At 38.2% G+C, this 17788-nt stretch overlaps 1 protein-coding gene across 5 annotated transcripts in view; it reads left to right on the forward strand.

Annotated features, from left to right (window-relative positions):
- Positions 1 to 14195, forward strand: part of PGS1 (Phosphatidylglycerophosphate synthase 1) — a 14820-nt gene extending 625 nt beyond the window's left edge. For all 5 annotated transcript variants that reach the window (XM_071669479.1, XM_071669483.1, XM_071669481.1 and 2 more), the window contains 8 exons: positions 2661 to 2916; positions 3118 to 3240; positions 3898 to 4041; positions 4614 to 4741; positions 6357 to 6537; positions 8017 to 8391; positions 9704 to 9929; positions 10191 to 14195. In XM_071669479.1, the coding sequence (XP_071525580.1) occupies positions 2661 to 2916; positions 3118 to 3240; positions 3898 to 4041; positions 4614 to 4741; positions 6357 to 6537; positions 8017 to 8391; positions 9704 to 9929; positions 10191 to 10393 (1636 nt within the window). In that variant the 3' untranslated portion in view covers positions 10394 to 14195. The remainder of the gene's footprint in view (positions 1 to 2660; positions 2917 to 3117; positions 3241 to 3897; positions 4042 to 4613; positions 4742 to 6356; positions 6538 to 8016; positions 8392 to 9703; positions 9930 to 10190) is intronic.
- The last annotated feature ends 3593 nt before the right edge of the window (positions 14196 to 17788 follow it).

The raw sequence follows: 17788 nt of genomic DNA on the forward strand, positions 1-17788 counted from the left end.
CCAATATATCATTTGGACGAGGTAAATTGCCCGAATATTAAGTCGAAGGATATTTCATTCATGTCAGTAGTAAGCAAGTTTGCATCCTTACGAATGAATAATTTAGGAATATATATTGGAAGAGTAAATGTTTTATTACAATACTTTTCTTAGGAGTTATGATTGACCACACTTTCCTTTGAAAGCACCAATTCAAAGCAGCTGTCAACAATTTTTTCCAAAAGCATTGATGTATTGATGATACTTTCTTATATTCTAGATCAACATATTTCATTAAATTCTTTTTTTTTTTTTTTTTTACAGATTTATGCTATTATTCAGAGGTCTGGGCTCAAGTTATAAAACAATAAACCTGTTTATTTGCTCCATTATATAATAAGGACTTTATGTAAATTATATGGGAGGGTATTGATTGAGAGGGTGAAGGCATATACAGAGCATCAGATTGGGGAAGAGCAGTGCGGTTTCAGAAGTGGTAGAGGATGTGTGGATCAGGTGTTTGCTTTGAAGAATGTATGTGAGAAATACTTAGAAAAGCAAATGGATTTGTATGTAGCATTTATGGATCTGGAGAAGGCATATGATAGAGTTGATAGAGATGCTCTGTGGAAGGTATTAAGAATATATGGTGTTGGAGGCAAGTTGTTAGAAGCAGTGAAAAGTTTTTATCGAGGATGTAAGGCATGTGTACGTGTAGGAAGAGAGGAAAGTGATTGGTTCTCAGTGAATGTAGGTTTGCGGCAGGGGTGTGTGATGTCTCCATGGTTGTTTAATTTGTTTATGGATGGGGTTGTAAGGGAGGTAAATGCAAGAGTCCTGGAAAGAGGGGCAAGTATGAAGTCTGTTGGGGATGAGAGAGCTTGGGAAGTGAGTCAGTTGTTGTTCGCTGATGATACAGCGCTGGTGGCTGATTCATGTGAGAAACTGCAGAAGCTGGTGACTGAGTTTGGTAAAGTGTGTGGAAGAAGAAAGTTGAGAGTAAATGTGAATAAGAGCAAGGTTATTAGGTACAGTAGGGGTGAGGGTCAAGTCAATTGGGAGGTGAGTTTGAATGGAGAAAAACTGGAGGAAGTGAAGTGTTTTAGATATCTGGGAGTGGATCTGTCAGCGGATGGAACCATGGAAGCGGAAGTGGATCATAGGGTGGGGGAGGGGGCGAAAATTTTGGGAGCCTTGAAAAATGTGTGGAAGTCGAGAACATTATCTCGGAAAGCAAAAATGGGTATGTTTGAGGGAATAGTGGTTCCAACAATGTTGTATGGTTGCGAGGCGTGGGCTATGGATAGAGATGTGCGCAGGAGGATGGATGTGCTGGAAATGAGATGTTTGAGGACAATGTGTGGTGTGAGGTGGTTTGATCGAGTAAGTAACGTAAGGGTAAGAGAGATGTGTGGAAATAAAAAGAGCGTGGTTGAAAGAGCAGAAGAGGGTGTTTTGAAATGGTTTGGGCACATGGAGAGAATGAGTGAGGAAAGATTGACCAAGAGGATATATGTGTCGGAGGTGGAGGGAACGAGGAGAAGAGGGAGACCAAATTGGAGGTGGAAAGATGGAGTGAAAAAGATTTTGTGTGATCGGGGCCTGAACATGCAGGAGGGTGAAAGGAGGGCAAGGAATAGAGTGAATTGGAGTCATGTGGTATACAGGGGTTGACGTGCTGTCAGTGGATTGAATCAGGGCATGTGAGGCGTCTGGGGTGAACCATGGAGAGCTGTGTGGGTATGTATATTTGCGTGTGTGGACGTGTGTATGTACATGTGTATGGGGGGGGGGGGGGTTGGGCCATTTCTTTCGTCTGTTTCCTTGCGCTACCTCGCAAACGCGGGAGACAGCGACAAAGTATAAAAAAAAAAAAAAAAAAAAAAAAAAAAAAAAAATGTAAATGAGATTTTCTAGATCATTCCAGCAGTTTTTGCCTGTCATGTGTATTGAAATTTTTTTTACTTTTGATTAGAAAATGTCTATACGACCGCTTACTAATTCCTTATTTCTGTTGGTTTTGGAACTGGCATAGCTGACTTTACTGGATATATCACAATTTTGTCAGATAATTCATTTAACGCTAGGGAAAGTTTATCACCACTTTTTTTTGAAGGTTAAGCTAACTAGAGAGAACCTAAAACATAAACCTACTCGTTCACTTAAAGTCTAACTCAATCAACTTAATGATGTATTGCAAGATCTTACATGAATAAAGTTCTCATTCCTAAACCTTTAGAATTCAGGAACTAATTACGAGTTTTGGAGATTTTTCTGCATCATGCATCCATTTCACTCTCAGTCTTCCTCTTCTTTTTCTATCTTCAGTTATGCTGATGTTTGTCTTGTTGACCAGCATATGCCATTCATTCTTCATGACTATTTATTTACCAGATATGAATAAACTTTGAAGTGAACGGGAATACTCTGTTAACTGTGGAGTTAAAGAGTTCCTTATGGTGTTTTAATGAAATTTTAATATCTTTTACATTTAATTCTTTGCTAATAGTGAAGTTAGGTTGTGGTGGGAATGGTTGGAGTACACTTGATTTACATGGAAATTAATAAGAATAATCTAGCTGACACTCAGATGTTAGTTGCTTCCTGAAAATAAGAATAAGGAAAGATCTTTATCTGCCTCTCCTGATGGGCTATTAACATAATTCATTGTGATATTCCAGAAAATCGATGCGGTGTGGGATTAATGTGGTGAAATATTTGTTTCAATGTGCTGCAGTTGAGATGCTTGACCCTACTTGCACAACCTCACCCGCTTTAGGGATACCTTACGACAACAAGCCTACACCAGCCAACCCAGTATCCATACCGTTACAAGAGACAGAGGAAACTAGGGGTACTTCACAGTGCCCTTTATTACCCCCCAACTTTCAGTGGTTACAGCAACACTGCCCAGGCTTTCCGATCAATGGTTCAAAGGTACAATGGCTAAAATTGATATTTTCATTCTATTTTTATTTAGTAAGTAAATTCTTTATCAAGACATGTAACTAGAAAATATATTTACGTTGAAGATTGTGCACCACAAAGAAATATGCAGATAACAACTCTTTTTGAAAATATAAAAAGATTTTGTCAGAGTTCACCTAAGTAACATGTATTTTCTGTATTCCTTGCAAGGTGCGTGTGATTTCAGACCCTAATGAATTTTACAAAGAGCTTTTAACAAAAACCGATTGTGCATCACAACGGATAAGCATGTCTTCACTGTATCTTGGAACAGGAAAACTTGAAGAAGACCTGGTGAGTAAACAGATTTTCATCTTTTAGTGGTAGCGTTAGAAATTATAACTGACTAGTGTGATTGTTTCAGTGTAAGAATGATTTGTGAATATTCAGAGTACTAGTACTGATAGATGGAACTAATATGATGATGCAGGAATAAGTCCTTGACACTGAACCAGAATTGACCTTTGAACCAGAGTGGGAAAAATCACCCAATACACCCACCACAAATGAAATCAAGTTGTTTAATAGAGTGGTTACCTCCTCCTCTGATAAGTGGCCACTAAGAGGTCACCAATTTAAGCCATGTAGGCTTAAATCCAGTTGTCAGGGTGGCTACTGTCTTGGTTCACTTACAGATACACCCATTAGCTAGACTTTTGTATCCCCTGATTTCATGTTAGTTAGGACAAGCATGCTGTTGCAGCAGTCACTTGCAAGAATTGCTTTATATATTCTCTTGAAAAGAAAATTATATTCATAAATTTTTTCTCATTATTTGTCTCATAAGGAGATATCATTCTTGCTTATTCTTCTTCCTTCTTTGTCTTCTCAAGAATCATGATTATGTCAGTCCTTCATAGTAGAGCTGATTGATTTTATATTTGGTAGGCACATACTATAGTTACACTGTGAAAAAAAATTTTTCTTTTCTTGATAAATATTTCATTCTAGGTATCAGCCATGAGGAGCCGTGTTGCCATTTGTAAGGATCTTCATGTGCGCTGGCTTTTAGACTTCACAAGAGGATCACGTGGAGACCACAATTCACGGAAGATGTTGCAGCCTCTCATCACCAATCATCCAGAGACATGTTCTGTAAGCATGATTAGTATATCTTGAGTATGAGAAAAGAAATTCTGTGGTTTTCATTCAGATCTTTGAGAAGGAACCTTGGAAGACACATTCTTGGCAATATCTGTTCAATCACCATTACTCTAAACACAAGCAGTGGTACTTCTTAGAAGTACATACTGACTTGACAGATATGATTTACTTATTATTCTTAAAGATCTTTGCCCTTACTGAGGCAATGCCTCTATCTGTGTGAAGTGTATGGCAGAAATTAGTCTTGCTGAAATGGAGGTGTGTGTCCCCTCTTCCTGTGAGACTATCTCTCCTCTTACCCACCTAATCTAGAAGTGTCACTCCTCACTCCATCATGCAGCCATATGCACTCTCCTTATCTTTTCAACTGTTGTTTTCCTTCTGATCTTAACCATCTTACTATGCCTCCATTCATTCCTCTTGACTTTCCATTTTTCTAGCCCTTTACTGCTCTCATTTTCTCCATGTTATATTTATTATTCTGTTTTATCTCTTTCACACCCATTCCAATCTCTCATTGTATCAATATCTCATATTGTAGAGAATATTCTTTGTTTCAACAGGTGTCTCTTTATCACACACCAGACCTGCGTGGAGTTTTCAAGTGGATGATCCCACAGCGTTGGAATGAAACAATTGGCCTTCAACATATGAAGCTTTACGTATTTGATAACTCCCTTATTATATCTGGGTAAGTACATAAGTTAGATGCAAGTAACATATTCCAGATATCTAGCTTGATCTTTCTCTGTTCCTCTCTCAGAAGATGACACTAGAGCTAGCATCATGACAATATTGGAAGAAGACAAGAGGAGAATTTGAAAGTACACCCATACCTCACTGTATGTGGGGGTTATGTTCTGCAAAAAGCTTGCGCAAATAGAAATCATATAGATTGAACCAATGGACATACTTAGAAAAATGAAGTTTTGGTGCTCTTTCTACTGCACACACCTACTTAGCAGCAAATTTTGACGACAAAAAGAGAAACTGGTAGAAGTAGGTTCCTCACAGAATAGTGAAATTGCGTAATGTGATTCTGCATAATGTGGACCTGTTCAGTATGTTCACTGTATATATAACCATTATAACAGATGGAATTAAACAAGCTGGAAAGAATACAGAAAAAATTCATAAGCAAAAGTGATGGTCTGGAACATATTGATTACTATGAGAGGTTAAAATGACACAAATGTTTTAGACTAGAAAGAAGGCAACAACTACATTATGATATATACATGGCAAGAGGTAAAAAGCACAAATAGAAATGGATGATGCATAATTATCAGGTCATTGGTACTTCCTGGGAACATACCGAGTAGATATTATGTCACAAAAACTTACAAGTATCGAGCAAAAACACCTGAAAGATTATGTAATGCAGTAGCATTTGAAATAAGAAACATGCACAGTGACCACAGAAACATATAACTGAAAACATCTTTCTTAACATTTAACTAACATCTAACTGCAAACACTCATCTCTCATTTGATATGTTTCACGTGAACCCTTTAATGAATCATATTTGGTTTAGAACAGTGTGCATACAAATAACAGCTATAGATAGAAAAACATCTGATGTTTGTTTAGAAAATGTGGGAACCTATTGCTAGAGAAGCAGCACTATCATTTAGCTTGTTTTCGAAAGGTGTATTAAGATACAATCTCTAGTAGAACTAAATCAGTTCTTATGTGCACTCTAAAGAAAGTAATGTTATGACTTGAAGTTTATCCTGTTACAATGACATGGATTTTTTCAAAAGTACTTTTTTTCTTTTACTTTAGAGAGTAGAGAAGATTATGTCCAGGAATTTTGTAAAACCAAGAAGGTCTCTGTGTTCTGTCACTGGTATCATAGACTGAATGCGAAACAAGTATTTTCACTCTAGTAGATTTTGTAGTGTTTCTGTGAAATTTTGTGTTATCATCCCACTTGTCAAGCATATGTTGTGGTATTCTAATCAGTAATCATTTGAATCTAAGATGATTACTCCAGGTTTGGTCAGCATTCATCGTTTATGACTTTCTCTAAGAGGAGCAAAGCTCAAGACTTAACAGCTCCTATTCTGCCCTGACACAAAGACATGTATCTCCTCTTAAAATCTGAATTATCAAATTTATCTCTAGTCTCCCATCCACAAGTCACAGAAGTCAACCATATTATTAAACCAATGCTTGGGAACTAAGCAGCAGAGATAGTCACTAATACATGAAATTAAAATTTTTGTATAGCTTTTTACTTTTTGACAGATTTTTATGATGATTATTATGTTTGTAAGTGCTTCTTATTATTTTTGAATTTCAGGGCCAATCTCAGTAATGACTACTTCACTAACCGACAAGACCGATATTTTGTTTTTGACGACTGTCCAGAACTAGCAAATTTTTATCATTCCATCATTGATATTGTCAGCAAATTCTCACTACAGCTACAGAAAGATGATTCCACTTCTATGCTACCAGAGATACAAAGTCATCCATTCTTGGTAGGGTTTATAAACATTTTTTATGTTAATGATTCTGTATTCACATATATATATATATATAATACAGAATGTATTGGCTTTGCTATTTTTTTTGTGTGTGTTTTTTATTAGAAATATGGGATTATTAGAAGGCATCTTGTCTAAATGACCCATTCTTCAAATTTTGATTCTTTATCTTTCACAGCATGAAGAATAATCAAACTTTAATGTATTTTTAACATGATCAAAAGTTAGTTAAACTACTCTTGCTGTTTTTTATTTATAACTAGACCCACTTCTCTCGCATCACACTGATTGTTCTCCTTCCTTCTTCCTCAGATCATACTTCACTTTCTAAGAGCTGGCTTGTTGCATGCCTCTGCCATTAGCTTACCTTATCTTACTTATACCATATGATATTTTCACGAGTCTTGTGCTCCTACAGCTCAGTCTGAAACCATGGTGGTTTTGCACCTCTGCTCAGTTATGCTATTTCAAGTCCATTTTCTGCAGACCAGAATTTGAATGCTGGTTGCATAGTGTGAATATAGGAAGGAAAACTGGATGTGAATGAAATAAAAGCAAGCTGATTGAATTTGGAGAAGTGGATAGATTATTTGTAATACTGAGACATTACAAGAGGTTTAACATTAGAGTACGTCTTTCTGCAACTTTCGTGAAATGGAAACTTAGGTTCAAGAAAGTTACAAAAGGAAGAATTAATATGAGAATAATATGTGGAATAATATAGCTTTAAATGTAGCACAGGCTGTTGGAAGAAGAATTGTAAAGTATCCTGTCAATATGTTTATTGTTAAGACAGGTTTATAACATTAGGTTAGTAATTGGAGTAAAACTGTATGAGGTGGACTATCTTAGAAGTGGAAATGGAGAAAAAGGAAGCTAGAGGGCAATATAATATGCTTAAGAGAGTAGACAATGAAATAAATGATTGGGTACAGAGATAGTATGAACATCTGGGGAGGACAAATGAGGAACTTCTAATGGAATATATCTAAATGAGGTGTAAATGTAGGAAGACCAAACATCAGGTGAAAAGAGAATGAAGTATTGCATGTTTGATATAGCTATTGTGAAAGAATTTGCAGAGATGTACTGCTATCATGGTGTAACTGAACAGGTTTTATATGTGTGCAACAGTCATATTGTGGCAACCTTATGAGATGTGATTAGCTGATTTTTTCCTCATGTTTGCCATTTCCCATTTTAGAAAGATACCTCCAGGAAAAGATGAAAAAAATAGCCTCATTTATTCACATCCACTCTATAGCTGCCATGTATAATATATTGAAACTATAGAAACCTCTGTCCACAATAATACCCCACAACTGCTTCATATGCTCTTGTTCAGCCCACTGACAGCACCTCATCCCCTGTAAACAACTCCAATTTGCTCTATCACTTGTGTGCATGATTATTAGATTATATTCTTTTCAGTGCTTGTATAGACACACTGTTCAAATTAATTCTTCTTTCCAGGGTGATTATGATGAATATTGTTCATCTATGAGAACAGCCATTCAAAAAGTGTGGATGCAGGAGTGCAGAAAAAACTCACTGAGACTGCAACAAGTGGTAAAGGATCTTGAACAGTCAGAAGCGAGTAAAACAGATAATCGTGAAACAGACACTAAATTGGATAGTGTGCTTGATACCATAGTGTTTCCGACTTTACAAATGGGCCCATTTCAAGTTACTAATGATAGTTTGATTACAAGACTCTTCTTAACTAATGCTGCAGACAATTCAAAAATACAATTAGCATCAGGCTACTTCAACTTAACAGAAGAGTATATGCGATGTGTTCTTCAGCAGTCAACTGCAGACTATAATATTCTCATGGCTCATCCAAAGGTATGGTGTTTCAATCATTTGTATGTGTACATTGCAGGTGCAAAGTACAGCATTTACCTTAATGTATACATTTTATTCCATGACTTCTATTCAGTTGGGTGCCTTATGCAGTTTTTCACCCAGACAGAATTATGGTATGACTGACTAGCTCTTGTTTGCAGAACCTTTGTATACACATTCTCTCATTTGTCTCAAATAAACACCTTTCTTGTATGCCAGTACCAACTCAGCACTATGTCTTCTACTTATAAACAACCTTCTTCACAGTATTTTGTCCTCTTTGAAATCTTCCATTTTTACCATACATTCATGCTTATAACATAAAAAAAACAGCTTTATGATTTAAATGTAAACCTCTTGCTATTCTGGAAGTGTTCCAGTTGCATTTGTAAAAGCAGCATGCACCACTCTCTCTTTCATTCCTTAATGTGCCATCTGAGGTCTCTGAAGGAAAGCTAATTGGTCCTATTTTGTCATGGTAAATTGTAAACTGCTGAAATCTCATTTCCCTTATTTAGGTATTTTCCATTTCCCAATAGCTGTCATCCTTGTAAAAAAGCTAATATCATATTTCTACCCATCGTGATGTCATATTTAGATTGCAGCCTGATCATTGGCTGATAGCAAGGGAATTCCTGTCCAGCCCAGAGTCATGAGCGAGAAGTATTGGAGCCCTTCTTTTAAGGTGAAATTAAGCTTAAACCACATACTGATACAGATTGTGGAGTTACTGAAAAAGTGGTAATGGGTGCTCTTATAAGGAACACCACTGTTGCACAGACTGCCCACATACTTGAGAAAAAGACTGTGAACTCTAACCCTGTTTGAAAATTTTTTGTAGTTGTCATGATTGTAACAGTGTTTGTAATTTAGGATCATTGCAATTTTATTTTCAAACATCCTAATTTCATGAAATGGCATATGACTGTCCTCGTGTCTTTGATTAATGTATATTTTTGTTATCATTAACTCTGCTTCCAATATCAAGGAATGGATCAAGTGCATATATCACAAATCACTCTTACATATCCTCATCTTATACCCATTGCCTTTAAAGGTGTTTAACCATCTCACAAATAGCTGTTTCTCCATAGATTAAGAATGATTCCTATCTACATAATACAATATATTCATGTTGGAGATATTCATCTGGTTAGTGGAGCATGCTTTGAATGGATAAATTCTTGGTCCAAACATGTCAACAAATTGTAAGTCATGAGATGTCGGGGTGAATTGCTGGTTAGTGCTATTTTGTCTTTATGTCAATTTATATCTTTGTGCTAATCTATCCTGTGCTTTGTTATACTTGCAGGCTAATGGATTCCTTGGGGCAAGTGGGTTTGCTGGGGCTATTCCAGCTGCATACACTCAGCTTGCCAAAACGTTTTTTGAAAGACTACAAAATGGAGGCCACAGTGAGCGCATTTCAATGTTTGAATATCAAAGACCAGGTTGGACATTCCATGCCAAAGGACTGTGGTATTACCAGCCTGGCCAGTCTTTGCCTTTCCTTACAATGATTGGTTCTCCAAACTTTGGTAAGTGTTTTTCATAGCATATTGACTAAATTCATTTTTCCCCCATACAAAGATTCATATACTGGTCAGTTATTTACAGAGAAACTGTGTACTGTAGTTATGTAAGGTGAAATGAAACGAAAGGAATATGCACATAAATCCAAAATAAACATGTGAATTAAGGAAGCGTATTGTACAAAGAACATGCGTACAGTATCCTAAACGACTAATCCATTTTGACTATAGTACCTCACATTCTGATTTTAAAACTCCTTCATACAGGTTGGCGATCTGTAAAGCGAGATTTGGAAAGTCAAGTGATTCTTGTAACCAAAAATGCTAAACTCCAAACAGCACTGCATCGAGAACAGGAACATTTATATAAATGTGCCAGCCAGGTGACAAGAAAAACCTTTACAGAACCAGAGCGTTTGGTTCCTTACTGGGTGCGGTGTGTTATGCCTATAATTAAAGCTTTCTTTTGATAACTCACAAGCTAAATTTTATAATGTAGAGATATAAACTATTGTTTTTATACCCCATTGCCTTTCCTGCTTTAGCAAGGTAATATCTGGAACAAACAAAGGTTTTATTTGCTTACATATCTCCACAACCAAGCTCCACAGACTACTATACAATTTATGTAGATATCTTTGTATGCCTGATTTAGCCCAATGGCATAATACTTCCCCAGTCTCTCACATACTGTACCAGCCATTCCATCCAATGCATGCTTCTCACTCCTCTGAATATTCAGGCCTCCATACCTCAAAGCCTCCCTCACTCCATCAGTCTTCACCAACTCCTTGCTTCCTATATTTTGACTTAATTTTCTTTGCCATATTTTCTTCACCCAACCTCTCCATGTGTTTAAACAAATTGAGCATATCATTGTTGGCTCTCTTAATCAGATTCTGCTAACTACCATATCCCTTTCTATAATTTCATTTCTTACGAGATCAATCTGCCCCATGCCATATATCATTTTCAGTCATTTCATTTCCATCACGGATACTCCTATCCTTTAGTTTGAATTCAAGGCCCATGACTTATGTATACTCACTGCTGTTGGGACTGCTGTACATTCATGCATAACCATCTTTACCCTAACTGTCACCAGCCTTTTCTTCCACACACTCACTAATGTACCCAAGACATTTAGCCCAGTCTTCCTCTCCATGACTCAGTGAAACCCCTATGTTTCCAACTGCTTTCATATCCATCTTCAAGTGCCCAAAGCACTTCACCTCCTCCAAGTCCTCCCCATTCAAAATTACTCTAAAACCACTCTGTCACCCACATGCTGCACTCACTTTACCTTATTTTTGTTCACATTTATTCTCAATTTTCTCTTTTCACACACTCTACCAAACTTTGTCACCAGCCTCTGGTGTTTCTCTTTGGAGTCTTTCGGCAGAACCATGTCATTTGCAAAGAGCAACTGATTCACTTCCCCTGCCCCTTTTCTACCCCACTTTCAGCTCTTTTCATTATCCTCTCCGTATGCCCAAACCATTTTGGCACACCTTGGTCAGCTGTCTCATTTAGACTACACTAACTACCATGACACTCTTAAATACTGTTCTCTCTTACAGAATTATCCTACCTCTTACCACATACTGTCCTCAGCCATTTTCCTTCCAACACACCCACCTTCTTCCCTTCTTGTACATTTAGGGCCCAACATTAACATCCATACAAAACTAATAGGACTACTATACCTTCAAATATATTCATCTGTGCCTTAAAAGACACTTATTTTCCCTTCCAAAGACCTTAACTCCATCTTCCTCCTTGCAACTCACTTCAGCCTTCATGGTTCCATCCACTATGACATCCACTCCAAGGTACCTAATGCACTCCATGTCCTCCAGGTTCATCTCATTTAAACTCACTCTTGAACCATCCTTTCACACCCCCCAAAGTGCACCTCATTAACTTAATTTTGGACACATTTATATTCAGCAACGGGTGCCCAAGGTACAGGCCCATGTTGCACCAACTGTGCGACAATCTTCTCAAACAACAGTTTATTTACAACTTCCTCTTTTTATACACACTCCCAAACACTGTCACAAAGTTCCAGTGTTTGTCTCTAGAATCTTCTACCATAGCTATCATCTACAATATGGAGCTAATTAGCCTTCATTCCCCTTACCCCACCCCATCCCATCCTTAAACAGATTGCCATGAGGATATCACACATCCTTGGTGCAGAATCATCTTTACTCAGAACCACTCTTTCTCCTTGCACACACATTGTACTCTCCTGGGAAAATCTCCTCAGTATAAATAATTTTTCAAAAGAAGGAACAGAGAAGGGGGCCAAGTGAGGATTTCCTTCAAAGGCTCAGTCCTCTGTTCTTAACGCTACCTCACTAAAGTGGGAAATGGCGAATAGTATGAAAAAAAAAATATATCATACATATTTGCCTTATCTTGCGTTAGCGAGGTAGCATTAAGAACAGAGGAGCAAGCCTTAGAGGGTATATCCTCACTTGGCCCCCCTCTCCGTTCCTTCTTTTGGAAAATTATGAATGGGAGGGGATGATTTCCAGCCCCCCGCTCCCTCCCCTTTTAGTCGCCATCTATGACATGCAGGGAATACGTGGGAAGTATTCTTTCTCCCCTATCCCCAAGGATAATATATATGTATATATATATTATTTATTTTATTTTCATTCCTGCCCCAGGAGTCCTCTGGGGATCCTGCAGCACTCAGGAAGCCTACCATGTCAATCATATGAGACCACAGGGTATAAAATGTAGTTGTGTTGTGTGTATGTTTTTGTGGGATAAACACAGGTAAGTAGAAGGGTGTGTTTATTGTCTTCAAAGTGGAAGTTGAATCTTGGCCATGACTGGTATTATTATGTATTGAAAGAATGTTTGTAGTTGTGGAAAAATTGTGGATTCCAAAACTTAGTAGAGAAAGGGTAATTCTTAAAAATGGTTGGATTCCAAAACTTAGAAGAGAAAGAATAATTTGTACATGTCTAGGGAGTGAAGTTTCAGGTGGGTGTATGGCTAGGGTGAAGGTGTTTAAAATTGGTTTTGAAAGTTTGTTGTTCAGTGATGTCAAGTCATTTCAGTGTGCATACGTTTTGCCATTTTTTGTCAGGTGAGAGAGGACCTTTGAGTATAGGTTGCTGAGATGGGAGGAGTCAGCTTCTCATTCAAACTTAGGAATTAGTAGTTGGTGATGGAGTAGTTTGGATGAGACAGGTCTAGTGTTGTTGTAAAGAAGTGAAAGCCAAGTCTCTTGTGGTAAGATTGTAATAAAAGTATTTTTCTTTTGTTGTACAAGTGCCAAATGTTTGTGGTTGCTAGGCAGACATTGTTCTGAGTGCTCTGTTTTGCGTGGTTTCCAATTTTGTTGTATTTGCTTTGAGAGGTTAGACATTCAGGCAGATGAAGTATAGTTTAAGGTGGAAAGGATGAACTGTGTGTAGAGGACACAGGGGGATTCTTTTGTAGTGAAGGGAGTGAATGTTGTATGTGTTATTTGTGATGTCCTGCATTTTTTTTTTTTTTTTAATGGGGATAGTTGATCATTCAGGGTGTCAGGAGGGTACTTGTTGAATTCATGGCTGTCAGGACTTAAAAAGAAATGGTAGTCCTCTGTGGTGTAGATTTTTTGTGTTAAGTGAACCAGTGTTGTAATTGCATGTTTGTTGTTGTTCGGGTATTATTAGTGTGTTGTAATGTGTAAAGGGTGGGGTTGTGTATTTTGTGATTATTTGTTGGGTGTTTGTGATGGAAGTGTGAGGGTACTTTAGCTATTTCTGTTCAAATGGTTGCTGCATGTTCTGGAGTTCTAAGTAGTACTATATTGATGGAAGTGATGTGCAGTGGAGGTGGTACCACTGAAGGCAGTTGGAACATTTGATGGAGTGTTTTGTGGTGATGGGGATATGGCACTGTGGGCAGATGTACTTTGCTGGTTCACAGTTAACGTTACTGGCTTGGATCAGTGGCTGGGATGAATAAAGCATCCAACCCCAGTGGTGAAAGAATGTGTTTGATAGGGTACAACATTTGGGTATAACCCATAGTGGCTGGGGGCTGCTTGAGGCTGCATACCATGTTGGAGTAGAATAAAAGAGGGATTCTCTGGGGCAGGAATTTTGTTGCAGGGAATGGTCCAGGAGGACGCTTAATGAAGGGGTACTTGTACATATATTAATACTGTATACATATATGTGTGTGTTTGTAAATATTAGATATCTTATGGAAATCTTTTATAATGAAAAGGAAATGGATGCAAATAAAATTTTATCAACATAATGAATTTATGTTCACCTTTCACATCTTAGGTTAGTTACAATCACTAATATGTTTTCTGTACTAAAAACTGTGCCCATGCATAATCTCTGGATATTGTATCAGTGTTAACACAGTCAGCCACGTGAAAAAGAAGATAACAATTCCTGTGATGGAAAAGGACAGCTGGAAAGAAAAGTCAAATGAAGAGGGCAAAAGAGAACTAGAAATAAATTGCTGAACAAAACATTATTTCAGAGTTTCATGGGAAACAATAAAACTGATAGCAAAGGAAGTATGTGCTGCAAAAGGAAAAAGGAAACTTTTATAATTTGCTGAATAACATAGTCACTGCTCACAACTTTTTTTTATGAGGAAAAAGGTACCTATGTTTGATCTTCAGATACCAGGGTTAGCTTGCAATATATCAATGACTGTTTGAAATATGAAAAAAGTATGTTTTCCTTATGATGAGGCAAAGGGAGCAGAAATAAGCAAGGGAGGTCTTAGATGTAGAATGAAAGTGAGACAGTTCTGTTAAAGTATAGGGCATTCCTTCAGATTTTCACAGGAAAGATTGAATCTGACACAGGGGAAAGTGTGCATTAAAAGAAACAAAATTATTTTTGGAGATCACTGATTAAGAATCTATAGAATTCCATGAGAAAGAATGAATCATCATGTATGATAAGCTTGATATATTTTTTCACTTGGTGAAAAGTTCCATATCATTTGTAAAGCGTGAATCTCGTATGCTGTCTCATTGACATGTGGTTAATTCATACCGTGCTGGATTGAGTGTCTCATTTATGTTCATTATTTAAGAGTGGTGGTGAAGAGGAAGGAAAAGATGGTTGAACCAGGGTATATTAAGCAGTCGGAGCACACTGCAGCAAGGTCGGTGTAATTGGCCAGAAAGGAGATTCTACAATCCCTTTTTATTTAACAGGAACTCACCTTCACACACACACACACACACACGCACAGTTAAAATCAACCATTATACTGCAATATTACAACGTGACTGTTGGTAATGATAAAGCTTGTATACCTTTCCTATTATGTCATCCCCATACTAAAAGCCAGAAAGTATTAAACAGCTAACCTTCATACAGAATTTCCCTCTTGTTAAGGCTTCTGTCACCACCAAGATAGTGAGTCTGTCCTTATGGGTCTGCCTCGATCATCACCAAGATGTGAGCAATATCCTGGCTCCATCATCACCAAAGATGGTAAGGGTTTGCCGCCGTTAATGCTGATATCCTTATTACTGTCCTCGCTTTCACTTAAACGTCAAGAAATACCTCAGCTCTTCGCCGCTGAGGTGAATGTAAAACAGAACTATTTATTTTAATATATAGCTAGCCTTTAACATCGTAAATATATATTTGCTAATTTCTTGAAGGACTAATTCTAACGGGACCCAATTTCAATGGAACCATGTGGGGTAGTTATTACCGTCTCCATCATCTCATTCCTTCCCGCCGTCCACGACTCACAATCAGGTCTTGGAAAAACGCTAACAAAGCGATCTCCTCCCTCAGTGGATTTAAAAAAAATGCAGAAGTTAATGAACAACGTTTTCCTCGACGGCACAACGGGTGAAGAGATGAGAGCATTTCAGTGTTGTCATGTGACGGGTATATTGTGGTGTGATGACAGGCCCTAGCGGCTGCGTGGGATGGACGGTTTCCCTCCACACACGCCATGGCCAGCGCAAGACATTAAAGGCAATCACCAAAATTGAGCAGACGAGCACAAGTACGACGGTGGTCATGGAAACTATTCAGAACTCAGGGAAATATGGAAATGATACCTTTTGAGGAAAGGATCAGGTGGCGATACGATGGAGTGTTGGTTACTGCCAGAAGTCTTACAGTGGCGAGATTCTCCCGTGAGCTGAAGTCATCGTACAAAACTCAATTATCCTGTCACAAGGAAAGTCTTGCTGATACACTTCATCTACGTAGTTTACACTTAGTCTCCTACTCCTTCTTAACATCATTACCTTTGTAATGGTTACGCCACGGAATAACAAACTGTGGCATCGAGATAAATCTAGTTCTAATCATACTCAGGTATCAATAATTATATATATATATATATATATATATATATATATATATATATATATATATATATATATATATATATGCACACACACAAGGGAGTGATGATACGAGAATAATTAGGTGTTAAAAATCATTGCAAATCGTAAAAAGCGAAGACAACCAATTTGACTAGCCTCACCTGCAGAAGGGAAGGTTATCCACTGGGTAGACCAGTTTGGACTGTCAACCACTGCACAAGGGAGGGCTGGCCAGCCCTTATCTCTCCCGAAGCTGGTATGAGACTCGGCAGAACCGGGGACTTATGATTCACGACCGTAAAGAAGATCCCGTAAGGTCCTGACATGGATATGATGGCGTGACCTTTGATCTGGTCCCAAGGGACAGACCAAAATCCATCATCATTAGGAGGCTGATTCACAGACGGGTAAGGCAGGTCCGCCATTTCCTACTTCGTTCTCGGTCTTACCGGAACTTATTCAGTATTGAACAAGCAACACCAGATGCTCGGCAACGCGTCCCCAGGCTTATCTATTGGATATTCCTTTGTGAACTAATGACGCCTCACATGACCGCATCATGGAACAGACTCAGAGTTAAAGGTGATTTGATAGGTATTTAAATGGAAGGAGATATGTGCTTTCTCAAGAGGGAGCTATGATTAAGTAATCAAAACAACTCGAAACAATGACTTTAAAGCAGACAAATTTACACATAAAATGGGAATAGGTAGCTGATGGTATAATTAGTTACATACATCACCTTGTACCATGCTTCGTCTACCAGAGAACGGGCAGCCACACAATCAGGGTCTGTATCAGGCTTTGACCTGGTAAAGCCAACAGCGGCACACTATCGTATATTACTTGCTATCGAACGTCACCTCATCTGCCATCGTACGCCACTTAGTCTCGTTCGTCATTTAGTATGGTACAGCAATCGAGAACACTAAAGTTTCCTTCACGTAACTGTTGTGTGATGGTGTACATCACCGCTGGTGAATGAGCGGTCACGACAGTGGAGGACTGATAAAAAATATTGGCGTTCCGAAACAGAAACGTAAAGCCGTTTGAGAATATGCAAGACCATTATATTTTCATGTTACCCTTTGTCTAATAAATGCAATACTGCGGAAATTTTGCTGATAATTGGAAACATAATACCTAGAGTCTGACAAGGAAGACCGTCCATATAGCTGCGTTATATATGGAGATAATTTTACTCGAATGTTGTATTTTTTTCATTTTTTTTTTTTTTGTCGAAAGTGGTTATGAGAACATGGATGGCAGGAGGCTGGTATGGAGACATGTGGCATCGTCAACCTTTTGTGTATAATCCACACTCCCGCTGCCATGGTTACCAGCTTCAGCACTGCTTGTTTCATTTGTCTCCCGTGGTAGTGTAGCATGTCACCATCATATGCTGTAGCGGTTGATAACATGGTACTTTCAGTGCCGGAGAGGGGGAAGTGAGGGAGTAACGCATGATGCCGGGTGTGTGACGATGCGCGTGGTTGGCCATCGACCACAGGGCCGCTGAGGCCGCACC

The sequence above is a fragment of the Panulirus ornatus genome, chromosome 14, assembly GCF_036320965.1.
Source record: "Panulirus ornatus isolate Po-2019 chromosome 14, ASM3632096v1, whole genome shotgun sequence".
NCBI classification, from domain to species: Eukaryota; Metazoa; Arthropoda; class Malacostraca; order Decapoda; family Palinuridae; genus Panulirus; species Panulirus ornatus.